At 39.3% G+C, this 27,100-nt stretch overlaps 1 protein-coding gene across 2 annotated transcripts in view; it reads right to left on the minus strand.

Annotated features, from left to right (window-relative positions):
* Positions 1-11,121: 11,121 nt before the first annotated feature.
* Positions 11,122-27,100, minus strand: part of LOC141387324 (pro-resilin-like) — a 99,846-nt gene continuing 83,867 nt past the window's right edge. For both annotated transcript variants that reach the window (XM_073956873.1, XM_073956874.1), the window contains exons 4-5: positions 11,724-11,795; positions 11,122-11,640 (exon numbers count right to left, since the gene is read on the minus strand). In XM_073956873.1, the coding sequence (XP_073812974.1) occupies positions 11,380-11,640; positions 11,724-11,795 (333 nt within the window). In that variant the 3' untranslated portion in view covers positions 11,122-11,379. The remainder of the gene's footprint in view (positions 11,641-11,723; positions 11,796-27,100) is intronic.

Below are 27,100 nucleotides of genomic sequence, written 5' to 3' on the forward strand. Positions count from 1 at the left end.
ATGTTAGTCCATTCCAATAAGGGGTTATCCCTAGTTGTGCAGACCAAAAAAACTCATTTTCCATACATTTTTTTCAAAGAAACCATCAATATTTTTTAGTCGTTCTTTCTTTCATCTCGTCGTTCTTTCTACTTTTGGAATTTTTGTTTTTGAAAAATACTGCAGAATACTCGCAGATTCCGATCGGAATGGTGTCAATTCCGTAATTTCATTTCGATCGTTTTTGTTTTAGCTTCTTCAGATAACGATTGGTGTTTGTAAAATCGGAAAACTTCATTATTTAGTTTAAATATGAAATTAAATGTAAATTTGTTAACAAAACAACATTTTTATTATTTCTAAGTGTTTTAAGAGCGTTTTAAAGTGGCAAATTAAAAAAAAAAAAAATAAAAATACAATTCCGTTTGCAATATCAAAAGTGGTTTTATTCCGAAAAATCCTTCGTTTTTCGTTTTCTGAAGAAGCTAAATACCGAATTAATTCCACTTTCGATCGGAATTCGTTTCTGTGACATGTCAGATAGTCTTGTGTTAAATGGCTACCTTCCGCCAACATTACGCAGCGCTGAACATCTGAGGTTGTCCGGTCAGAGAATCGAACCCGAACATAGATGTATAATTTTTTGGGAGTTAGTTGTGTATCTTCTGGGAACACAAAATTCCAATTCCAAGCTTAAATCTGGTGGTATGGGGGGCTGTACCAAAACTTGGACCTATTCTGTCTGATTTTTGGAAGGAATGCTTTGTAACTGTTATAATGTTTTTTACTCATAGCGAAGACTAAATACCAAAATTCAGTCATTTCGGTTTGATATTGAGGCCACAGCCGTCAAAACACCGAAAATTCGGAGGTTCCCTTCTGTGGGGACAATATGAACACGTTGACCTATACCGACTAATTTCTGGTGGAACGTTTTATAAGTTTTATTTATTTATCCATTTCTGTTGTGGCCAAAACTGTCAATATACTGAAAAGTGGGGAGGTAGCATTCTATGGGCGCTATATGAAAACGTGGACCTATACTAATAATTCTCTTCTGGAATATTTTGCACCCCCATCGAAGACTAAATAGCAAATTCTATCGATTTCGGTTTGATAATGACGATGAAACCTTTAAAATTCCGAAAATCAGAGGGACCGTTCTACATCAAGACATTGACTTATGTATATCCACTAATTTCAGGAGAAAAGTTTTATATCCCCAAACGAAGACTAAATGCCAGATTTCATCCACTTAGGTTGGGCCACAACCGTCAAAATACCAAAAATCGGGAGGTACCCTTGTATGGGGTCTCTATAATGACCTGGACCTATACTGATAATTATCTTTTGGAATATTTTTAACGGCCCCATCGCAGCCAAAATACCCAATTTCATACATTTCGGTTTGATAATAAACCAAATTGCAGAAATGCGGTGCGATAATTGATAATTCTCATCTGTTATATTTTAAACCCCCATCGAAGACGAAATACCAAATGTCATCCATTTAAGGTAGATATTGGGAGGGACCGTTGTATGGGGGCTATATGAAAACTTAGACCTATAATTTTTTCTGCAATATTTGTATAGTGTTATTTTTGCTTGACGAGATGTGGCTTTGTTTTTAAATTGATTACTTAGACCATAGTAGCATCTGTTGGTCAATACAATTCTTCTTCTTATTTCACAACTGATGTTGTTTGTTGTGTTTATGGCAGTGCCGAGGTAGACGAAGTTGGTCCGAGCTCTATGGACGCTTTGCGCTTTGACACCATCAATTTGGTATTTCCGCCAGACCCACTTTCGCAGATTCTGCTTCGACCTTCCTAAAGGTATCAGTTACTTCCTTTGCTGATCGTCCCATGATGTCTATGTCATCAGCATAGGCAAGGAACATGTGGCTATTGGTGTAAATTGTGCCATTTATTTTGACATTTGCATCTCGTATTACCTTTTCCAGCAAAATGTTGAATAGGTCACACGAAAGGCTGTCTCCTTGTCTGAAACCTCTTTTGGTACAAAATTCTTCGGAGAGGTTCTTTCCAATTTAAACTGAGGACCTAGTATCAGTTAAAGTCATCTTACAAAGCCGGATGAGCTTTGCGGGGATACCAAATTCAGACATTGCATGGAATACCTTTGATCGGAGGGGACTGTCGAATGCTGCTTTATAATCGACAAAAAGGTGAAATGTGTCGATCTGCATCTCTTGGGTCTTCTCTAAGATTTGCCGCAGGGTAAATATCTGGTCAATGGTGGACTTGCCAGGTCTAAAGCCACATTGGTATGGTCCAATTAATTCGTTGACCATTGGCTTTAGTCGTTCGCACAATATCCCTGACACTATCTTATAGGCTATAGGGAGAAGACTTATGCCCCTATAGTTGGATCATACAGTCTTATCTCCTTCGTCGGGTACGCGTTCTTCCTGGCAGATGGTGCTAATTAGCTGATGCATACACCTTATCAGCGCGTCGCCTCTGGTTTTAAACAGCTTGTCTGGTAAGCCATCGGCTCCTGCTGCTTTATTATTCTTCAGCCGGTTGATTGCTGTTTTTACCTCATCTTGGCCGGGTGGTATACATTCTATCTACTGGGATTGGATCTGTGGTATCATCGTCTTCGCTACTATTGGATACCAGCAGATTGGAGAAATGTTCCTTCCATATCCTGAACACGATATCTGTATATGTTACCAGATTACCTTGCTGGCCTCTACAGGATGATGTGCCTTTGGTAGAATTTTCGGACTTCATTCTGGCTCCTGCACATTTCGATTTTTTCACACTCCGGCTTTTTCCATTTCTCTCTTTTTCTTGCGGAAAATACGTTTCTATTCTCTCCTTTTTTCCCGATATCTCTCTCGTGCGCTACGCGTTGCTACTGATTGTAAAGTAGCTCTATATGCCGCATTTTTCTCTTCGGTAGCAGCACGACACTCCTGGTCATACCATGAATTCCTTTGTGGAGGTCTCTGGAATCCAAGTATGGATTTTGCGGCTGTTTGCATGGAGTGGGCAATATTTTGCCGTTGTGTTGTTATGTTATCGGGACAAGGAGTGCTCGCGTTAAGCAATTTGGCTAGTTGAGTGGAATATGCTGTGGCTATCTGTTGTGTTTGCAGCCTATCGATGTCCAACTTCCGCGTTGTGTCTGTTCGTGCTTTATTTGCAACGTTTAGACGGGTACGTACCTTTGCTGCAACAAGGTAGTGGTCCGAATCAATGTTTGGGCCTCGGAACGATCGTACATCCAACACGCTGGATGAATAACTTCCATCTATCACAACATGATCAATTTGATTACTTGTTCTTTGATCTGGAGACAGCCAGGTGCCCTTACGAGATGAGATTAAATCTGGTACTGGTAACTACCATGTTTTTTGCAGCTGCAAAGTCTATCAGCCTCATACCATTGTCAGATGTTTCACTGTGGAGACTGAATTTCCCGACTGTTGGGCCAAAGGTATTATCGTTTAAAATCGCCTAGAATGATTTTAATCTCATGGGCAACGGTCATATGTTTCTTCTAAGCGCTGGTAAAATGTATCTTTGGTCTGTTCGTCCTTTTCTTCAGTGGCGCAAATAAAGCTGATGTTGACGAATTTTGCTTTTATTCGAATTGCAGCAACTCTTTCATTCACTGGAGTGAAGCTGGATACCAGATGTTTTAGTCTCGGACAAACTACAAATCCGCAACCAAACTCATGCTTTGTGTCATGGCAGCTATAATACAGTGCGTCACCTTTAGGTGTTGTTGTGACATCTTTGCCAGTCCATCGTATTTCCTGTATGGCAGTAATGTCGGCCTTGTACTTTTCAAGTACATCTGCCAGCGCGTAAACTGCACCTTCTCTATAAAGAGTGCGAACATTCCAGGTGCAGATTCGCAGATCATGGTCCTTAAAACGTTTGCGGGGTTCATCAACTTTAGAGGGGTTTGTTTTTCTTTTCTTTCGTTTTTTCATAGTAGACTGTTTTTTCTAGGGGAGGGTTACTAACCCGACGCCCAAACCCAAGTTTTTAACGTTCTTATGGGTGAACGCGCGGCACATGTTAGCTCACTACCTTTAACGGGTGTTAAAGGCAGTTCCCCAGGTGACACCACGGGGAGGTCAGTGTCCACTTGAGATGAAAGAGGGACCAAGATAAATCCTGGGCTTTGCCATGTTAAAACCGGTCAGGACCGTTCCTTGGTATCTTCCATCCCCTACGTTAATGGAGTTTATTTTGATTAAAAAAATCAATATTTTTTACAGGCTCCTTTTACTTGGTTTATTTTCAATTATTTCCATGGTCTATCGTATTTTGGTTACTCGCATCTGTCAGCGCCATCTGATGAAGCCTTAGTGAACAGTAATGGTGCAGGTCTTTGCTAAACACAAACTATGGCGACCTCTTACAAATTATTTTTACAATGTGTACTTTTGTCTACAATCACAAGAGTTGTTTCAGTTTATCACCAAAAATGTAGCATACTTTTAGGCTGAATTTTGCTGGTGAGTGGGTCATTGATTAATGAATGGTATAGACAAAGAGATGGTAGTGTGCTTCTTTTTTTGTAGATGTCGCCCTAACGGAAACTGCTTAATCTTTTCACTCAATTGCACAATGCATAGATTAATGGAATCGTTTCATTAGTCTATGCACGAGAAACACTGGTCAGACACACAAGAACAAATGGAGGAATAGAGCTTTTTATTAAAAACTTGAATAACTGGAGATTATTGAATAATTGGAGATTATTTAAGAATTCAGTTTAAAAAATATATTTTTACACAAAAACCTTATACATATCACCCAGACAAAACAGAGAATTTTTATTAAACAATAATTATTAATATTTGAAAAATTGTCTGCAGTAGTTTGAAATTTATTTTTTAATTTATTTAATCATATTGCTTCATTCTAATTATTTATTCAATTAACAGAAGCTGCTGTTCTTTGCTGAAAGTCAGACCATAAATTTGAGACCACAAATAACTCTGGCAGGTGTTATTTCCTATTACAACTGGCTGGCGCATGGTAAACGGTTTTTTTCTTTTTTTTAAACAAATAACGACAAATCGTTTCAATTATTCACAAAAAGTCATTGAGAAGATGCTATTTCAATTATTTTTATGTAGAAATAATTAATTCGACATCACTACCAACCAACCACTGCTGGAAAACTACATTACAATTTACATAAATTAAATTTGAATTTTGCAACAAAGAAAACAAATAACTAGATATTATTCAATACTGCTGGAATGTGTATAGGAGAATACAATTTGAAACTTGTAAAATTTAAAACTTGTCTAAAACGTCATGGTTGTTTGTTTAGCTTTGACCAGCCTCTCATTCAGGCAAAGAAATAAATAGTGGCAATCATAATCAGAGAAGAGCCAATTGTAAGTTTTCAAAAAAAAAAAAAAAAAAAAAAAAAAAAACAAATGGCTAACTGGCTTGTTGGAGTATACGTTACAGACACAATGACAACAGCTGAAGCATTTACATGAATTCTTTGTGGTCAGTGTCAGTGTCTTGGTCATTGGTAATAATGTAGGAAGCGCCACTTTGCAAACAGCTGCAGGCACAGATTTTACTTAAGGCCAAGGCTTTGGATTTTGTGCAAAGATTGAAATGAAAACGAAATGAAAAAAATGAAATTTGTTGGGGTTTTGGTCTTGGCCGAATGACATTGGATATTTGTGCTACTTTTTGGCTGAATTAAAGATTTCCTATGGAAACCTTTATTCAACCAGGCTGAATTGAAGACTTCCTACGGAAACCTTTATTCAGCCAGGCTGAATTGAAGATTTCCTATGGAAACCTTTATTCAGCCAGGCTGAATTGAAGATTTCCTATGGAAACCTTTATTCAGCCAGGCTGAATTGAAGATTTCCTATGGAAAGCTTTTTTCAGCCAGGCTGAATTGAAGATTTCCTATGGAAAGCTTTATTCAGCCAGGCTGAATTGAAGATTTCCTATGGAAAGCTTTATTCAGCCAGGCTGAATTGAAGATTTCCTATGGAAAGCTTTATTCAGCCAGGCTGAATTGAAGATTTCCTATGGAAAGCTTTATTCAGCCAGGCTGAATTGAAGATAGAATGCTCGAGAGTAGAATTATCAATTCAAATTTAGGAGAGAGTTCAATTAAGAAGTCGGTCACCAGGGGCACGCCACAGGGAGGAGTCCTATCACCCCTGTTGTGGCTTCTGGTACTGAACGGGATACTTTTAGAATTTGACAGTTTAAAAACCAAAGTAGTCGCCTACGCTGATGATGTAGTTATTCTAATCAGCGGGAAATTTCTATCAACGCTGTCCGACCTTATGCAAGGTGCCTTAGTAAAGCTCTCACGCTGGGCCCACCAAAATGGACTTGGTGTGAATCCGGCGAAGACAGAGTTGGTACTATTCACCAGAAAGAGGAATACTGCTGAGTTTGTTCCACCAACTCTGGGTGGGGTGCAATTAAACCTCTCCACTGAAGCTAAGTACCTTGGAGTGGTACTGGACCATAGGCTCCTATGGAAAAGGAACACCGAGGAGAGAGCTAAAAGAGGTTTAATTGCACTATATTCCTGTAAGAACACCATAGGAAGGAGCTGGGGCTTAAAACCACGCCTTATACACTGGTTGTATAATACTGTGGTTTGCCCCATTCTAACCTATGGTTGTCTTGTGTGGTGGCACTCACTTAGTATAAAAACAAATCTTTCAAAGCTAACCAATGTGCAACGTGCCGCGTCAATTCTCATTACTGGAGCTATCAAAAGCACTCCTCAAATGGCGCTGAATGCTGTTTTAAATGTTCAACCTTTGGACATTTTGGCTCAGCATCAGGCCTCCAGGTGTGCTTTGAGGCTTAGGGAACTTGACATGTGGCGTTGCTCAGTGGCTGGCCATGCATCTGTTCCGCGGCGGCTTATTAGTCAGGTAGAGATTGGTGACAGAGGGGGAGAGACTGACTATATCTCACCGTCTCTTGACTTCAATATACCTGACGTGTTAATTCCCAATAGGGACGCATGGGTTCAGTGCAGACCAATACCCGATAGCCTATCCATCTTCACTGACGGGTCTAAGATGGAAGAAGGCACGGGTGCTGGAGTGTACTCAGACGAACTGAACTTCAGGTACTCGTACAAACTTAACGACAACTGTAGTGTTTTCCAGGCAGAAGTTTTTGCAGTATTGAAGGCCTTAGAGGCACTAGTGGGGGGGACAGACCTAGCAGACAGGGCGGTTACTATTTATGTAGATAGCCAGGCTGCGCTAAAAGCTCTAGAATCTTTCACTATTAAATCTAGGATCGTAGTGGGGAAATGAGATTGTGGATGAATTGGCAAGGCGAGGCTCGCAATCAACCGACATACAACTGGAAGTTGGAGTGCGACCCCCGCTTTGTCACTTTATTGACAAACTCACAAGGTTCCACGTTGAGAAAACCAAAAGAACTTGGCTAGACGCTCCTGGTTGTCGGGTGGCTAAGTCAATCTGGCCGGAGATCTCGGCACGTAGAACTGATTCCCTCCTCTCACTATGCAAGTTAGAAATCAAGGTTGTTGTGGGGGTCATTACTGGCCATTGCAACATCAGATCAATGACGTGCAGATGGGAGACTAGCAGCAGTGATTATTGCAGGCTGTGTGAAGATGCAGAGGAGACGGAGACGATTGATCATTTACTGTGCCAGTGCCCCAGACTGTCGGCCAGGAGATACAGACTCTTCGGCACATACATGATTGAATCGCTCTCCTACCTCTCTTCTTTCGACCCATCAGTCCTGCTTGCATACTGTAGAGGTCTTAAATGGCTATGGGGCAGACAAACTTAACTGCATGTTAGTCTATTTAATAAATTATACACCTCTCTTGTTTTTCTTTCTTTTATCTTCCCTCATCCTTCTCCTATACCCCCCGACCCGTATCTTCCTCTCCTACCTCTTCCTCCCCTATCCAGCAACAACAAACTGGTATCCAGTCGAGCAGACAACCACACGCCATCACATCACAACAATAAAATCCATAGATGCAATATCCATCATCACACCACACTTACACAACCACCATCACATATACACCAGCAAAAATCATCACACATCATCACAACACCACACATTAACGGTCATCATCACACACAACACCACATGCAGAACCACCAAACAACAGACAATATCAACAATATCAAGATAAACAATATCCGAACTCAACAAGCAGGATGATCACAATGGACCACAAGGTCTCCGAGTGGAGTGGCTGCCTTTCACAGCAGCTGCGCATCCTATAACCTAACCTACCTAACCATGGAAACCTCTATTCAGCCAGGCTGAATTGAAGATTTCCTATGGAAACCTCTATTCAGCCAGGCTGAATTGAAGATTTCCTATGGAAACCTCTATTCAGCCAGGCTGAATTGAAGATTTCCTATGGAAACCTCTATTCAGCCAGGCTGAATTGAAGATTTCCTATGGAAACCTGTATTCAGCCAGGCTGAATTGAAGATTTCCTATGGAAACCTCTATTCAGCCAGGCTGAATTGAAGATTTCCTATGGAAACCTCTATTCAGCCAGGCTGAATTGAAGATTTCCTATGGAAACCTCTATTCAGCCAGGCTGAATTGAAGATTTCCTATGGAAACCTTTATTCAGCCAGACAGAATTGAAAATTTCCTATGGAAACCTTAATTCAGCCAGGCTGAATTGAAGATTTCCTATGGAAACCTTTATTCAGCCAGGCTGAATTGAAGATTTCCTATGGAAACCTTTATTCAGCCAGGCTGAATTGAAGATTTCCTATGGAAACCTTTATTCAGCCAGGCTGAATTGAAGATTTCCTACGGAAACCTTTATTCAGCCAGGCTGAATTGAAGATTTCCTAAGGAAACCTTTATTCAGCCAGGCTGAATTGAAGATTTCCTATGGAAACCTTTATTCAGCCAGGCTGAATTGAAGATTTCCTATGGAAAGCTTTATTCAGCCAGGCTGAATTGAAGATTTCCTATGGAAAGCTTTATTCAGCCAGGCTGAATTGAAGATTTCCTATGGAAAGCTTTATTCAGCCAGGCTGAATTGAAGATTTCCTATGGAAACCTCTATTCAGCCAGGCTGAATTGAAGATTTCCTATGGAAACCTCTATTCAGCCAGGCTGAATTGAAGATTGCCTATGGAAACCTCTATTCAGCCAGGCTGAATTGAAGATTTCCTATGGAAACCTCTATTCAGCCAGGCTGAATTGAAGATTTACTATGGAAACCTCTATTCAGCCAGGCTGAATTGAAGATTTACTATGGAAACCTCTATTCAGCCAGGCTGAATTGAAGATTTCCTATGGAAACCTCTATTCAGCCAGGCTGAATTGAAGATTTCCTATGGAAACCTCTATTCAGCCAGGCTGAATTGAAGATTTCCTATGGAAACCTCTATTCAGCCAGGCTGAATTGAAGATTTCCTATGGAAACCTCTATTCAGCCAGGCTGAATTGAAGATTTACTATGGAAACCTCTATTCAGCCAGGCTGAATTGAAGATTTCCTATGGAAACCTCTATTCAGCCAGGCTGAATTGAAGATTTCCTATGGAAACCTCTATTCAGCCAGGCTGAATTGAAGATTTCCTATGGAAACCTTTATTCAGCCAGACAGAATTGAAAATTTCCTATGGAAACCTTAATTCAGCCAGGCTGAATTGAAGATTTCCTATGGAAACCTTTATTCAGCCAGGCTGAATTGAAGATTTCCTACGGAAACCTTTATTCAGCCAGGCTGAATTGAAGATTTCCTACGGAAACCTTTATTCAGCCAGGCTGAATTGAAGATTTCCTACGGAAACCTTTATTCAGCCAGGCTGAATTGAAGATTTCCTACGGAAACCTTTATTCAGCCAGGCTGAATTGAAGATTTCCTACGGAAACCTTTATTCAGCCAGGCTGAATTGAAGATTTCCTATGGAAACCTTTATTCAGCCAGGCTGAATTGAAGATTTCCTATGGAAACCTTTATTCAGCCAGGCTGAATTGAAGATTTCCTATGGAAACCTTTATTCAGCCAGGCTGAATTGAAGATTTCCTATGGAAACCTTTATTCAGCCAGGCTGAATTGAAGATTTCCTATGGAAACCTTTATTCAGCCAGGCTGACTTGAAGATTTCCTATGGAAACCTTTATTCAGCTAGGCTGAATTGCAAATTTCCATGGAAACCTCTATACAGCCAGGCTGAATTAAAGATTTCCTTTGGAAACCTTTATTCAGCCAGGCTGAATTGAAGATTTCCTATGGAAACCTTTATTCAGCCAGGCTGAATTGAAGATTTCCTATGGAAACCTTTATTCAGCCAGGCTGAATTGAAGATTTCCTATGGAAACCTTTATTCAGCCAGGCTGAATTGAAGATTTCCTATGGAAACCTTTATTCAGCCAGGCTGAATTGAAGATTTCCTATGGAAACCTTTATTCAGCCAGGCTGAATTGAAGATTTCCTGTGGAAACCTTTATTCAGCCAGGCTGAATTGAAGATTTCCTGTGGAAACCTTTATTCAGCCAGGCTGAATTGAAGATTTCCTATGGAAACCTTTATTCAGCCAGGCTGAATTGAAGATTTCCTATGGAAACCTTTATTCAGCCAGGCTGAATTGAAGATTTCCTATGGAAACCTTTATTCAGCCAGGCTGAATTGAAGATTTCCTATGGAAACCTTTATTCAGCCAGGCTGAATTGCAGATTTCCTATGGAAACCTGTATTCAGCCAGGCTGAATTGCAGATTTCCTATGGAAAACTGTATTCAGCCAGGCTGAATTGCAGATTTCCTATGGAAACCTGTATTCAGCCAGGCTGAATTGCAGATTTCCTATGGAAACCTGTATTCAGCCAGGCTGAATTGCAGATTTCCTATGGAAACCTTTATTCAGCCAGGCTGAATTGCAGATTTCCTATGCAAACCTTTATCCTGTCAGGCTGAATGAAAGTTTTCCTGGCTGAATAAGGATTTTCATATGTAAACTTCGAGTCAGTCTGTTTGAATAAAGGTTTTATTGTGTAGTATTGATTTTTTCCTAACGAAAATAATTGAAGCGCCATTTTTGTTTATTTTATTCATTTTGTTTTTTATTCAAAAAAGAAGTTAAACCTTTTTTTAACCAAATAAAAGAGTTAAAAATAATTATCAGTTTTATTTTTATTTATAGATATATTTTGTTTTAACATATTACACACAAGAAAAAATTAATTATTATTAAAAAGAAAATTTCAACAAATCAACAAAAGTTAGTCGGTAAATTTAAATTAATTCTTAGCAAACAAAAAAAAGTTGTACGTGTCTATTATGTGTCTCTTAGCAAACTTTCCTGTGATAACTAATGAGCAATGACATCAGCAGCAGCATTATCAGTAAGTGAAGAATATGTTATGGAATGATTCAATATTTATAGCCGGGTCTGCCACCGGGTCCCTGAGGATATTGAGGTTCACCTTCATAGCTGACATCTGCATGATAACCAGTCTTCCAGTCGGCTGTGTAACGCACCACTTGGGTACGACCATCGGGCAGCTGGACACGATATTCACCGGTAACAACATCACCATCGCTGGTAGCCTTGTGGGCATAATCATTGGCAGTTTCTACGTCATTGACGGCATATTCAAAATCGAATGGCATGCCGGGCATGTGGACATGATCCTAGAAGGGAAGAGAAAACACAAAGAATGGGTATGAAAGGAAACATTCGATTGCTTTGTTTTCTTGTCTTTTAAATAACTTACTGGTCCTGGTTCACCTCTTGGTGGTGGGCGTGCTGGTGTACCGCCTGGGCGTGCTGGTGTACCGGGTGGTGTCTGCAATTAAAGCAACAAACATGAACTCATTAACATTTTTTGGAATCAGTTAAGAATTGCTCTTAAAAGTATTGAGACAAAAAGGTGACCCATTATCCCGCGGCTTAAGGTGACGACGATATTTATGTTAATGCCAATTTAATGCTGTCAAAATGAGGTGCGGCCAAGAATGCATCACAACGCTTCTGGCACAAGTGGGTAGAGAAACATGTTTCTTGGTTTTCAGTTTGGTTTATGGCAGCAACAGAAATGGCCTGACTTAGTATTCAATATTTGCCAAATACGTTACAACTTTTTGAGCCATGTCTTTGGGTTTGTGGTATTGGTTTTATTTTCTTGTTTTTGTTTGATTTTAATTTTTGTTTAAAGTTCAAGTTGTTTGAAAAGTTTAGTTGTTTTTTGTTCTTCTCTATTTTAGGGGGCTTATCGTGTTAAAATCAATTGGTTTCATTTTTGTGGTTAAGTTTTGAATTTAATTTAAATTCAAACATTATATGATTTAAATAAAGCCTTAAAAAACATTCATATTCAGCAAGGATTTCCTATGGAAATCCTTATTCAGCCTGGCTGAATTGCAGATTTCCTATGCAAACCCTTATTCAGCCAGGCTGAATTGCAAACTTCCTAAGGAAACCCTTATTCAGCCAGGCTGAATTGCAAATTTCCTAAGGAAATCCTTATTCAGCCAGGCTGAATTGCAAATTTCCTAAGCATCCCTTATTCACCCAGGCTGAATTGAAGATTTCCTATGGAAATTGCAGATTTCCTATGGAAACCTGTATTCAGCCAGGCTGAATTGCAAATTTCCTATGGAAATTGCAGATTTCCTGTGGAAACCTGTATTCAGCCAGGCTGAATTGCAGATTTCCTAGGGAAAACTGTATTCAGCCAGGCTAAATTGCAGATTTCCTACAGTCAGCCAGGCTGAATGGCAAATTTCCTATGGAAACCTTTATTCAGCCATAGGAAATCTGCCATTCAGCCTGGCTGAATAAAGGTTTCCATAGGAAATCTGCCATTCAGCCTGGCTGAATAAAGGTTTCCATAGGAAATCTTTCATTCAGCCTGGCTGAATAAAGGTTTCCATAGGAAATCTTTCATTCAGCCTGGCTGAATAAAGGTTTCCATAGGAAATCTTTCATTCAGCCTGGCTGAATAAAGGTTTCCATAGGAAATCTTTCATTCAGCCTGGCTGAATAAAGGTTTCCATAGGAAATCTTTCATTCAGCCTGGCTGAATAAAGGTTTCCATAGGAAATCTTTCATTCAGCCTGGCTGAATAAAGGCTTCCATAGGAAATCTTTCATTCAGCCTGGCTGAATAAAGGTTTCCATAGGAAATCTTTCATTCAGCCTGGCTGAATAAAGGCTTCCATAGGAAATCTTTCATTCAGCCTGGCTGAATAAAGGCTTCCATAGGAAATCTTTCATTCAGCCTGGCTGAATAAAGGCTTCCATAGGAAATCTTTCATTCAGCCTGGCTGAATAAAGGCTTCCATAGGAAATCTTTCATTCAGCCTGGCTGAATAAAGGTTTCCATAGGAAATCTTTCATTCAGCCTGGCTGAATAAAGGTTTCCATAGGAAATCTTTCATTCAGCCTGGAAATCTTTCATTCCATAGGAAATCTTTCATTCAGCCTGGCTGAATAAAGGTTTCCATAGGAAATCTTTCATTCAGCCTGGCTGAATAAAGGTTTCCATAGGAAATCTTTCATTCAGCCTGGCTGAATAAAGGTTTCCATAGGAAATCTTTCATTCAGCCTGGCTGAATAAAGGTTTCCATAGGAAATCTTTCATTCAGCCTGGCTGAATAAAGGTTTCCATAGGAAATCTTTCATTCAGCCTGGCTGAATAAAGGTTTCCATAGGAAATCTTTCATTCAACCTGGCTGAATAAAGGTTTCCATAGGAAATCTTTCATTCGGCCTGGCTGAAAAAAGGTTTCCATAGGAAATCTTTCATTCAGCCAGGCTGAATAAAGGTTTCCATGGGAAATCTTTCATTCAGCCTGGCTGAATAAAGGTTTCCTTAGGAAATCTTTCATTCAGCCTGGCTGAATAAAGGTTTCCATTGGAAATCTTTCATTCAGCCTAGCTGAATAAAGGTGTCCATTGGAAATCTTGAATTCAGTGTGGCTGAATAAAGCTTTCCATAGGAAATCTTCAATTCAGCCTGGTTGAATAAAGGTTTCAATAGGAAATCTTCAATTCAGCCTGGCTGAATAAAGGTTTCCATAGGAAATCTTCAATTCAGCCTGGCTGAATAAAGGTTTCCATAGGAAATCTTCAATTCAGCCTGGCTGAATAAAGGTTTCCATAGGAAATCTTCAATTCAGCCTGGCTGAATAAAGGTTTCCATAGGAAATCTTCAATTCAGCCTGGCTGAATAAAGGTTTCCATAGGAAATCTTCAATTCAGCCTGGCTGAATAAAGGTTTCCATAGGAAATCTGCCATTCAGCCTGGCTGAATAAAGGTTTCCATAGGAAATCTTTCATTCAGCCTGGCTGAATAAAGGTTTCCATAGGAAATCTTTCATTCAGCCAGGCTGAATAAAGGTTTCCATGGGAAATCTTTCATTCAGCCTGGCTGAATAAAGGTTTCCATTGGAAATCTTTCATTCAGCCTAGCTGAATAAAGGTGTCCATTGGAAATCTTGAATTCAGTGTGGCTGAATAAAGCTTTCCATAGGAAATCTTCAATTCAGCCTGGTTGAATAAAGGTTTCAATAGGAAATCTTCAATTCAGCCTGGCTGAATAAAGGTTTCCATAGGAAATCTTCAATTCAGCCTGGCTGAATAAAGGTTTCCATAGGAAATCTTCAATTCAGCCTGGCTGAATAAAGGTTTCCATAGGAAATCTTCAATTCAGCCTGGCTGAATAAAGGTTTCCATAGGAAATCTTCAATTCAGCCTGGCTGAATAAAGGTTTCCATAGGAAATCTTCAATTCAGCCTGGCTGAATAAAGGTTTCCATAGGAAATCTGCCATTCAGCCAGGCTGAATGAAAGATTTCCTATGGAAATCTGCCATTCAGCCTGGCTGAATAAAGGTTTCCATAGGAAATCTTTCATTCAGCCTGGCTGAATAAAGGTTTCCATAGGAAATCTTTCATTCAGCCTGGCTAAATAAAGGTTTCCATAGGAAATCTTTCATTCAGCCTGGCTGAATAAAGGTTTCCATAGGAAATCTTTCATTCAGCCTGGCTGAATAAAGTTTTCCATAAGAAATCTTTCATTCAGCCTGGCTGAATAAAGTTTTCCATAGGAAATCTTTCATTCAGCCTGGCTGAATAAAGGTTTCCATAGGAAATCTTTCATTCAGCCTGGCTGAATAAAGGTTTCCATAGGAAATCTTTCATTCAGCCTGGCTGAATAAAGGTTTCCATAGGAAATCTTTCATTCAGCCTGGCTGAATAAAGGTTTCCATAGGAAATCTTTCATTCAGCCTGGCTGAATAAAGGTTTCCATAGGAAATCTTTCATTCAGCCTGGCTGAATAAAGGTTTCCATAGGAAATCTTTCATTCAGCCTGGCTGAATAAAGGTTTCCATATGAAATCTTTCATTCAGCCTGGCTGAATAAAGGTTTCCATAGGAAATCTTTCATTTAGCCTGGCTGAATAAAGGTTTCCATAGGAAATCTTTCATTCAGCCTGGCTGAATAAAGGTTTCCATAGGAAATCTTTCATTCAGCCTGGCTGAATAAAGGTTTCCATAGCAAACATTTCATTCAGCCTGGCTGAATCATATGGTTTGTGTTTTTTGTGTCTCTGTTGTTTGTAACTAATATCGAAACACCAATTTTGCTTTGGCAAAGATTTCACAATTCCAATAATAAGTTGTTGTTGTTGCTGTTATTAAGATTTCATTCCAATGAAATGTTGATAATGATATTCAATAACAGTGGTTTTTGGTAATTAAATGTATTTGTCCTAAATGTGGTTAAATGTTGCAATTAAGTGGCTTTGTTTTATTCGTCTCCCTGTCTCGTTCAAAAAGTAAATATTATCTGGTCTTTGCTCATCGACGGCTTGTTTGCCATATGTGTAATTAGATAAATTTGTGGTAAAGATAACATGAAAACGCTCAATTAAAGTACCATTACAATTTTTTCGAAATACTTGAGACAGCTTCTTGTGACAGAAAATCAAAAGAGGAGCTTGGCATTTTGGGATGATGGAATGTTTCCAAGCTCCCCCATAAAGACTATTACTGTTTGTCTGTAAGGAACCCATTCTGCTGGCATAAAAAGCCTCGATTGTGGTCGCATTTGTCACTCTTCTTTATTATTTTTCTTTTTGTCAAAGAAAGTGGTAATAAATTTGTTGGCATAATTTCCCTTGAGCAAATCACAAACAAAATTAAAACAATTTTATTGTTATAACAATAAAAACAACAATCCACATCGGAAACACTAGGAAAAGGAAAATAAGTTGCGAAAACAAATGGACTTCATTAACAGATACAGATTGGGACAGTGACATATTCATGCCATCTGAGCTGAAAGAACTACTCAACACAATGTAAAAAAAGGCAGAGGCAGATCCTAGAAAGGTTCGTGGAGCTGAGGGTATACAGCAGAACAAAGGATCCTCCTTTTTCTGCTTGGAGAACTATATTTCCACATTTTCCTACGCCTCTGCCGACTTTTTCTTCTACACTTCAAAACGACACAAACTGCATCTGTGTGTATGTATGTGTCCCCTCTGCATTTGTTGCATGTTAATGTTGTTTGCATGAATGCTCTCTGAGCAACAACAACTTTGTGTTATGCTAAATAGTAAATGTAATGTCATGTGTTTGACAGCTATTGTAAATAGATATGTATGTATGTCTGTGGTTCGGTGGCATGATGTTCTTTATGTTCTGCTTCTAGCAGCAACAGTAGCAGTAAACAAGTTTGCCACAGCCAGCACACATCAGCTTTTTAACATTTTTCATGTTATGCCGCAATAATTTTTCTACTTCTCATCATCATCGCCGTCATCGTCATCGTTTGCTGTTGTCGTATCGCGTATCCATCATCAGTCGTCAAAAGCAATGCATTTTGTTGTTCTCTTTTTTGACTGAAAATTCGCACACTTGATTTCGTTTTATGATCTTCTTTTTTATTTTTTGCTTTTTGTTGCTTTGGGGATGGTTCGTTCAGATTACAGATTGTGTTGGGTTATTGTCTTCAAATTTCCTATGAGAATTTTTAATTGTTACTTCAATTCAAATGTTTTTTCTTCTTTCGTTTGGCTGAGATTAAAAGCATTTCGATGTTGTACTCGTACATGGTGAATTTCATCATCACATTTGGATTGGATGTTTGTCACCACATCATCTATCCGATGTGATGAAATTCAAACAAAAGAATTGAAGATTTCAAAAAACACCAAGCCGAAGAAGTTTCGAAATTAATGTGGTTTCAAATTTGAATTGATTTCTTGTATGCGATATGAATCTATGTAACTTCTATAGAAGACCAGAAGATTTTTTAAAAGAGGCAAAATGGGTTTCAGTTTAAAGTCCAAATGGGCTTCTTTGAGGAGGGAATATGGGCTGCTTATAGATGATCAGAAGATTTTCTCTCAGAAAACCTTCAACGAAGATCATAAGGTCTTTTCAAAACGAAAATCTTCTCATGGAATACCAGAAGGTGTTATAATAAACCACCTAACCTTTCATTCTAACAGAAAATCAAAAGAAGAAAGTCTTCTAGTTTTCTATAAGAAAACTTTTTAGTTTTGTCACCAGAAAGTTTTCCCATAGAAATCCTTTTCATACAGAAGGCCAAGAACTTTTCTAATCTTCCATTGAAGCAGCATCTGGTTCTTTGAGCGAAAATTTCTACCTATAATCAGAAGGTCTATAAGAAAACTTTTTAGTCTTGTTACCAGAAAGTTTTCGCATAGAAATCCTTTTCATACAGAAGGCCAAGAACTTTTCTAATCTTCCATTGAATCAGCATCTGTTTCTTTTAGAGAAAATTTCTACTCTTCTCTAAGCTGTCCATATTGTCTTCTTACGAGAAGAACTTTCAGTCTTCTGTAAGAATTCATTCTGGTCTTCCAATTGGATACCTTCCTTCCTACTATTAGAAGATCTTCTGGAAGTTCTTCTCACGTTAGACCACACAAATTTTCTAATAAAAGACCCGCAGGTCTTCCCCAAGAAGACTTGAAGGTCTTTTAATAGACGACAAGAAGTTCTTCTCACGGAAGTCCACAAGAACTTTTAATAGAAGATCAAGGGGACTTTCTATAGACGCCCTGAAGGTATTCTCACTTTTGTGGGAAGAACTTCTGGCATTTGGTGAGAAGAAGTTCTTCTGGTCTTCTTGATACTCTTTAGGAAATCCATTTCGTGCTCTACTAGAAGACCAAAATGTTTTGCCATTAAAGACCAAAATGTCTTCTCAAAGAAGACTGGAAGTTCTATTTATGTAATACCATACATATAGTCTTCTCACAGAATACCAGAAGTAATTCTTTTGGTAGACCAGAAGCTCTTCCCACAAAATACCAGATGTTCCTCCAACAAAAGGTCAGAAGGTCTTCTAAAAGAATACAAGTATAGATTTCCGTAGAAGACCGAATGCTCTTCGCTCAGAAGACAAGAAGGTCTTCCCACAAAAGACCAGAAATTCTTTTCACAAAAAACTCGAAGATCTTCTTCTGTTCAGTGAAATTCTTGTTAAAAATGTTAGAAGTTCCCCTAATAAAAGACATAAAGGTCTTCGTGTAGAAGATGTTTGTCACAGATTACAATAAGCAACACATAAATAAGACTTGAAGGTTTTCTCATAGGAGTTATTTTCATAAAAACTCGAAGGCGGGCTAAGAAAAGACAAGCATATCTTCCCGCTGATGACAGAAATGTCTTCTCCATGAAGAAAAAAAATCCTAACAGAGGGCCAGAATACCAGAAAGTCTTCTTATTGAAGACCAACATATTTTCTCTCAGAAGACCGGAAGGTCTTATTATAGAAGACCCCAACGTCTTCTTATAGAAGACCAGAAGGCATTCTAACAGCTCGTATATAAAGACTCCCTTCAGCTAGTTTATAAAGACTCCCTTCAGCTAGTCAATAAAGACTCCCTTCAGCTAGTATATAAAGACTCCCTTCAGCTGGTCTATAAAGACTCCCTTCAGCTGGTCTGTACAGACTCCCTTCAGCTCGTCTATAGAGACTCCCTTCAGCTCGTCTACAAAGACTCCCTTTAGCTCGTCTATAAAGACTCCCTTCAGCTGGTCAATAAAGAATCTTTTCAGCTCGTCTATAAAGACTCCCTTCAGTCTATAAAGACTACCTTCAGCTCCCTTCCCTTCAGCTCCCTTCCCTTCAGCTCGTCTATAAAGACTCCCTTCAGCTCATCCATAAATACTCCCTCAGCTCGTCTACAAATACTCCCTTCAGCTCGTCTATAAAGACTCCCTTCAGCTGGTCAATAAAGAATCTTTTCAGCTCGTCTATAAAGACTCCCTTCAGTCTATAAAGACTACCTTCAGCTCCCTTCCCTTCAGCTCCCTTCCCTTCAGCTCGTCTATAAAGACTCCCTTCAGCTCATCCATAAATACTCCCTCAGCTCGTCTACAAATACTCCCTTCAGCTCGTCTATAAAGACGCCCTTCAGCTCGTCTATAAAGACTCCCTTCAACTCGCCTATAAAGACTCCCTTCAGCTCGTCTATAAAGAATCCATTTAGCTCGTCTATAAAGACTCCCTTCAGCTCGTCCATAAAGACTCCCTTCAGCTCGTCTATAGGGACTCCCTTCAGCTGGTCTATAAAGACTCCCTTCCGCTCGTCTATAAAGACTCCCTTCAGCTGGTCTATAAATAATCCTTTCAGCTCGTCTATAAATACTCTCTTCAGCTCGTCTATAGAGACTCCCTTCAGCTCGTCTATAAAGACTCCCTTCAACTCGCCTATAAAGACTCCCTTCAGCTAGTCTATAAAGACTCCCCTTAGCTCGTCTATAAAGACTCCCCTTAGCTCGTCTATAAAGACTCCCTTAAGCTCGTCTATAAAAATTCCCTTCAACTCGCCTATAAAGACTCCCTTCAGCTCGTCTATAAAGACTCCCTTCAGCTCGTCTATAAAGACTCCCTTCAGCTCGTCATTAAAGTCTCTCTTCTGCTCGTCTATAAAGACTCCCTTCAGCTCGTCTATAAAGACTACCTTCATCTCGTCCATAAAGACTCCCTTCATCTCGTCCATAAAGACTCCCTTCAGCTCGTCCATAAAGACTCCCTTCAGCTCGTCTATAAAGACTCCCTTCAGCTCGTCTATAAAGACTCCCTTCAGCTCGTCTTTAAAGACTATCTTCAGCTGGTCTATAAAGACTCCCTTCAGCTGGTCTATAAAGACTCCCTTCAGCTCGTCTATAAAGACTCCCTTCAGCTCGTCTATGAAGGATCCCTTCAGCTTGTCTATGAAGGATCCCTTCAGCTTGTCTATAAAGACTCCCTTCAGCTCGTCTATAAAGACTCCTTCCAGATCGTCTATAAAGACTACCTTCAGCTCGTCTATAAAGACTACCTTCAGCTCGTCTATAAAGACTCCCTTCAGCTCGTCTATAAAGACTCCCTCCAGATCGTCTATAAAGACTCCCTCCAGATCGTCTATAAAGACTCCCTCCAGATCGTCTATAAAGACTCCCTTCAGCTCGTCTTTAAAGACTTCCTTCAGCTCGTCTATAAAGACTTCCTTCAGCTCGTCTATAAAGACTCCCTTCAGCTAGTCTTTAAAGACTCCCTTCAGCTCGTCTTTAAAGACTCCCTTCAGCTGGTCTATAAAGACTCCCTTCAGCTCGTCTATAAAGACTCCCTTCAGCTCGTCTATAAAGACTCCCTTCAGTTCGTCTATAAAGACTCCCTTCAGTTCGTCTATAAAGACTCCCTTCAGTTCGTCTATAAAGACTCCCTTCAGCTCGTCTATAAAGACTCCCTTCAGTTCGTCTATAAAGACTCCCTTCAGTTCGTCTATAAAGACTCCCTTCAGTTCGTCTATAAAGACTCCCTTCAGTTCGTCTATAAAGACTCCCTTCAGTTCGTCTATAAAGACTTCCTTCAGCTCGTCTATAAAGACTCCCTTCAGCTAGTCTTTAAAGACTCCCTTCAGCTCGTCTTTAAAGACTCCCTTCAGCTGGTCTATAAAGACTCCCTTCAGCTCGTCTATAAAGACTCCATTCAGCTCGTCTATAAAGACTCCCTTCAGTTCGTCTATAAAGACTCCCTTCAGTTCGTCTATAAAGACTCCCTTCAGTTCGTCTATAAAGACTCCCTTCAGTTCGTCTATAAAGACTCCCTTCAGCTCGTCTATAAAGACTGCCTTCAGCTCGTCTATAAAGACTCCCTTCAGCTCGTCTATAAAGACTACCTTCAGCTCGTCCATAAAGACTACCTTCAGCTCGTCTATAAAGACTCCCTTTAGCTCGTCTATAAAAATTCCCTTCAGCTCGCCTATAAAGACTCCCTTCAGCTCGTCTATAAAGACTCCCTTTAGTTCGTCTATAAAGTCTCCCTTCAGCTCGTCTATAAAGTCTTCCTTCAGCTCGTCTATAAAGACTCCCTTCAGCTCGTCTATAAAGACTCCCTTCAGCTCGTCTATAAAGACTCCCTTCAGCTCGTCTATAAAGGCTCCCTTCAGCTCGTCTTTAAAGACTATCTTCAGCTGGTCTATAAAGACTCCCTTCAGCTGGTCTATAAAGACTCCCTTCAGCTCGTCTATAAAGACTCCCTTCAGCTCGTCTATAAAGGCTCCCTTCAGCTCGTCTATAAAGACTCCATTCAGCTCGTCTATAAAGACTCCCTTCAGCTCGTCTATAAAGACTGCCTCCAGATCGTCTATAAAGACTGCCTCCAGATCGTCTATAAAGACTGCCTCCAGATCGTCTATAAAGACTGCCTCCAGATCGTCTATAAAGACTCCCTCCAGATCGTCTATAAAGACTCCCTTCAGCTCGTCTATAAAGACTCCCTTCAGCTCGTCTATAAAGACTTCCTTCAGCTCGTCTATAAAGACTCCCTCCAGATCGTCTATAAAGACTCCCTCCAGATCGTCTATAAAGACTCCCTCCTGATCATCTATAAAGACTCCCTTCAGCTCGTCTATAAAGACTCCATTCACCTCGTCAATAAAGACTTCCTTCAGCTCGTCTATAAAGACTCCCTTCAGCTCATCTATAAATACCCCCTTCAGCTCGTTTATAAAGACTCCCATCAGCTCGTCTATAAAGACTCCCTTCAGCTCGTCTATAAAGACTCCCATCAGTTCTTCTATAACGTCTCCCTTCAGCTCTTCAGTTCGTCTATAAAGACTCCCTTCAGTTCGTCTATAAAGACTCCCTTCAGTTCGTCTATAAAGACTCCCTTCAGCTCGTCTATAAAGACTCCCTTCAGCTCGTCTATAAAGACTCCCTTCAGCTCGTCTATAAAGACTCCCTTCAGCTCGTCTATAAAGACTCCCTTCAGCTCGTCTATAAAGACTCATTCAGCTCGTCTATAAAGATTCCCTTCAGCTCGTCTATAAAGACTCATTCAGCTCGTCTATAAAAACTCCCTTCAGCTCGTCTATAAAGACTCCCTTCAGCTCGTCTATAAAGGCTCCCTTCAGCTTGTCTTTAAGGACTCCCTTCAGCTCGTCTATAAAGACTCATTCAGCTCGTCAATAAAGACTTCCTTCAGCTCGTCTATAAAGACTCCATTCACCTCGTCAATAAAGACTTCCTTCAGCTTGTCTTTAAGGACTCCCTTCAGCTCGTCTTTAAAGACTATCTTCAGCTCGTCTGTAAAGACTCCCTTCAGCTCGTCTTTAAAGACTATCTTCAGCTGGTCTATAAAGACTCCCTTCAGCTCGTCTATAAAGACACCCTTTAGCTCGTCTATACAGACTCCCTTCAGCTCGTCTATAAAGACTCCCTTCAGCTCGTCTATAAAGACTCCCTTCAGCTCGTCTATAAAGACTCCCTTCAGCTCGTCAATAAAGACTCCCATCAGCTTGTCTATAAAGACTCCCTTCTGCTCGTCTATAAAGACTCCATTCAGCTCGTCTATAAAGACTCCATTCACCTCGTCAATAAAGACTTCCTTCAGCTCGTCTATAAAGACTCCCTTCAGCTCATCTATAAATACCCCCTTCAGCTCGTTTATAAAGACTCCCATCAGCTCGTCTATAAAGACTCCCTTCAGCTCGTCTATAAAGACTCCCATCAGTTCTTCTATAACGTCTCCCTTCAGCTCTTCTATAACATCTCCCTTCAGTTCGTCTATAAAGACTCCCTTCAGTTCGTCTATAAAGACTCCCTTCAGTTCGTCTATAAAGACTCCCTTCAGCTCGTCTATAAAGACTCCCTTCAGCTCGTCTATAAAGACTCCCTTCAGCTCGTCTATAAAGACTCCCTTCAGCTCGTCTATAAAGACTCCCTTCAGCTCGTCTATAAAGACTCATTCAGCTCGTCTATAAAGATTCCCTTCAGCTCGTCTATAAAGACTCATTCAGCTCGTCTATAAAAACTCCCTTCAGCTCGTCTATAAAGACTCCCTTCAGCTCGTCTATAAAGGCTCCCTTCAGCTCGTCTATAAAGACTGCCTTTAGCTGGTCTATAAAGACTCCATTCAGCTCGTCTATAAAGACTCCCTTCAGCTCGTCTATAAAAACCCCCTTCAGCTCGTCTATACAGACTCCCTTCAGCTCGTCTATAAAGACTCTCATCAGCTCGTCTAAAAAGGCTCTCGCCTATAAAGACTCCCTGCAATGGTAATTTATCATTTATTTAAAATCCACGACTAAGATCCTCAAATTCTTCCCCAAAAATTTGTTAAAAAATCAAAATTTTAAGCGACCAATGGTTCTCTAAAATTCATTAAAATATGTATGTACATTAACAATTCGGGATTCCAGTCTTTTAAAACTTTATTAAAAACTACTTGTCTTGTCCTGTTATTAAAATTTAAAATATTCCTAATCCCCAAGTAAATTTCTCTTCTACCCTGGAATGTTTCCCCCGCCTGTCTAAGCAGCCGCAATTCTTTCTTTTTTGTTTTCAGCAACAAAATATTTAACACCATTAATAGGTTGTCGTGATCGTTACTGATCTCCAAAGAAACCAAAACCACAGCAAAAATTTGTATTCACTACAAAACACTATGAATTTTTCCAAAGAAAATAAAAACAACAACAATAATAAAAAAAGTCTATAACTATTGTTTTGCGATCGAATCGTGTCTCTCTTGTAAAACACTTACTAATCGTATTCGGGATGACAAAAGTTGTGGATTATTTGTAGTCATGAAAAAGAAGTTTTTTTTTCTTCTTCACGATCCCATTGAACGGAACATTCGAAATGAAATGAAAACAAAATGTCTTTTGTTCGATTTTAAGGATCAAAATCATGCTAAACAGTTCAATTCAAGAGAAGACGAAGAAGAAGTTGATGGTTTTATGAAAATCGTTATTCAGTGCGGTGGCAAATGTTCCGCTTGCCGCAGAAGAATGTGTTTGTTGTTGCTGCTGTGGTGGTTGTTGTCAGGGGAATTGTATTTAATGAAGTTGCATGACCCATAAAATACAAATGACTTTGCAACACCTTTTGATGGTGGTGTGTTACTTGGTAAAAGGTAATGGCTTGGGATGGTAATTTCGATATAGAAATCATAATGTCAAAAATGTCGCAAACGTCGTGAATGTTTATAACACTGGAATGGTCATCTAAAAATTCATTAAAAATGCAGGACTATGGCCCTATAATGGTCATCTAGAAATTAATTAAAAAAACAACAGCTAAAGTTCTGCAACCGTCTTCTAAAAATTCAGTAAAAATTCACGACTATAGCCCCGCAAGGCCCTTCATTAACAAAATCCACGACTACAATGGTCAGCTAACTACCTGCAATGGCGATCTAAAAACTCACTAAAAACACTACTGTAGGCCTGCAATGGTCCTGTAAAAATTCATTTAACAATCCACAACTATAGGCCTACAATGACCATATAAGTCGCAATTTACATTAGGCGAGTTTACTTGCGGCAATTGTCAGTTTGTGGGTGAGAGAGGGTGTTGGGAGGCAAAGGGTTACCATATACCTCACCTCTCTCTCCATCAAACTGACAATTGCCGCAAGTAAACTCGCCTAATGTAAATTCGGACTAAAAATTATTTTAAAAATCCATATAAAAATTATTCTAAAAATGATTTAAAAAAATCCAAGACTACAGCCCTGCAATGACCATCTAAAAAATCATTAAAATATGAACGACTATAAAACTGGCCAATGGTCAGCGAAAAATTCATTTAAAAATCTACGACTATAGCCTTCTTCTAAAAATTCAGTAAAATCCCAAGGCTATAGCCCTGTAAAAGTCTTCTAAAAATTCATTAACAAAATCCACGACTATAGCCCTGCAATGGTCAGCTAAAAACCCATAAAAATTCACTACTATATCCCTGCAATGGCCATCTAGAAATTCATTTAAAATCTACGATTATAGTCCTGCAATTCTCCTCTAAAAATTCATTAAAAAAATCCACGACTTTAGTCCTGCATTGGCAATCTAAAAATCCAGGACTTCAGGCCTGCAATATCCATCTAAAAATTCATTTAAAAATACACGACTTTAGCCCTTCATTGGCTATCTAAAAATTAATTAAAAAATCAACGACCACAACCATGCAATGGGCAGCTAAAAACTCATTAAAAATCCACTACCCTAGTCCTGCAATGGTGAGCCAAAATTCATTTAAAAATCTATAACTAGGCTCTGCAATGGTCATATAAAAATTCATTTAAAAATCCACGACTATAGCCCTGCAATAGTCAGCTAAAAGTTCATTGAAAAAATCCACGACTTTAGACCTGCAATGCTCAGATAAAATTTCATTAAAAAATCCACGACTATATCCCTGAAATGGCCATCTGAAAATTCATTAAAAATTCAACGCTGTTGCCCTGAAATATAATTGTTTCACAAATATCCCATAAGGGACAAGGGAGACTTCTCTCATATCAATGAGTGCACCCGATTCATATTAGCTCAATGATATGGGACCTACAGTTTATCGCCGAGTCCGAACGGCGTGTCTAAGACACCACTTTTGTAGAGAAGTATTACATGGCTGAAATACTCAGGAAATGTCGCCAACATTACTGAGGGGTATTTTGCCATCGTTGAAAAGTGTTTTGATGTTGCCTGGCCGGGGAATCGAACCCACGAGCTTATGTGTGCAAGGCGGGTGTGCATACCATTGCAACACGGTGGCCCTGCAATGACTTCTAAAAATTCAATGAAAAACTCCACCAATATAGGTTCGCAATGGTCATCTAAAAATTTATAAAAATCCACTACTATTGCCCTGCAATAGTCATCTAAAAATTCACTAAAAAATTACGACTGTAGCCCTGCAATGGGCTGCTAAAAATTCATTAAAAACTTCACAACTATCATTAAATCATTAAAAAATCCACGACTAATCCTGCAATGACCCTAAAAAAACAAAAAAAAATAAAAATCCAAGAGAATAGCCCTGAACTGGTCTTCTAAAAATTTATTAAAAAATCCAGTACTATAGAAATTTAACGCCCATCTAAAACTACATTAACAACCTACGATTATTGCCCTGCAATGACTTTCTAAAAAATCTTTAAAAAATCCACGACTATATCCCCATAACGGAATTCTAGAAAATCTTTGAAAAATTTACAAGTATAGCCCTGCAATGGCCTTCTAAAAATCCATTAAAAAATCCAAAACTAAAGTCCAGCAATGCTGATCTAGGAAAAAATTCATTAAAAAAACACTACAAACAATTCCAAAGAAAAAAATCTGCTGCTAAGAATTAAAAAAAAAAACAAGTAAAAAAGTGTCAGTCGGCTTTGCCGACAGATATATACCCTCAGCCAATGTGAAGCGAAACTTTCACCTCCGGACAGATCGAATGTATTAAAGGTGTTTTCAAAATTTTGTGGCCCTTTTTGGACATTTGAACTTGCCGACAAAAATGTGGATTAGCGCAGTTAATCCTTGATACCTTGGGCGGTACCGTTCCACGGGGGTTATATCAAAACGTGAACCAATACCAACAATTTTCTGTAAAAATATTTCGCAAGACCTGGCGAAGACTAAATACCAAATATCAGCTACATTGGTTGTTTAATGTGGCTAAAACCTTGGAAATACCGAAAATCGCGCGATACCGTTCTATTGGAGCTATATGAAAACGTGGACCTATGTACATAATTTTTATCAGAAAAATTTTTTGGTCAATTGGGAAACCACAATGCAAAATTTCGGCGTATTTGGTCGTGAAACATATGTAAAATCCGACAA

Source organism: Musca autumnalis, unplaced genomic scaffold (genome assembly GCF_047663935.1).
Source record: "Musca autumnalis isolate F117 unplaced genomic scaffold, ASM4766393v1 scaffold_5, whole genome shotgun sequence".
NCBI lineage: Eukaryota > Metazoa > Arthropoda > Insecta > Diptera > Muscidae > Musca > Musca autumnalis.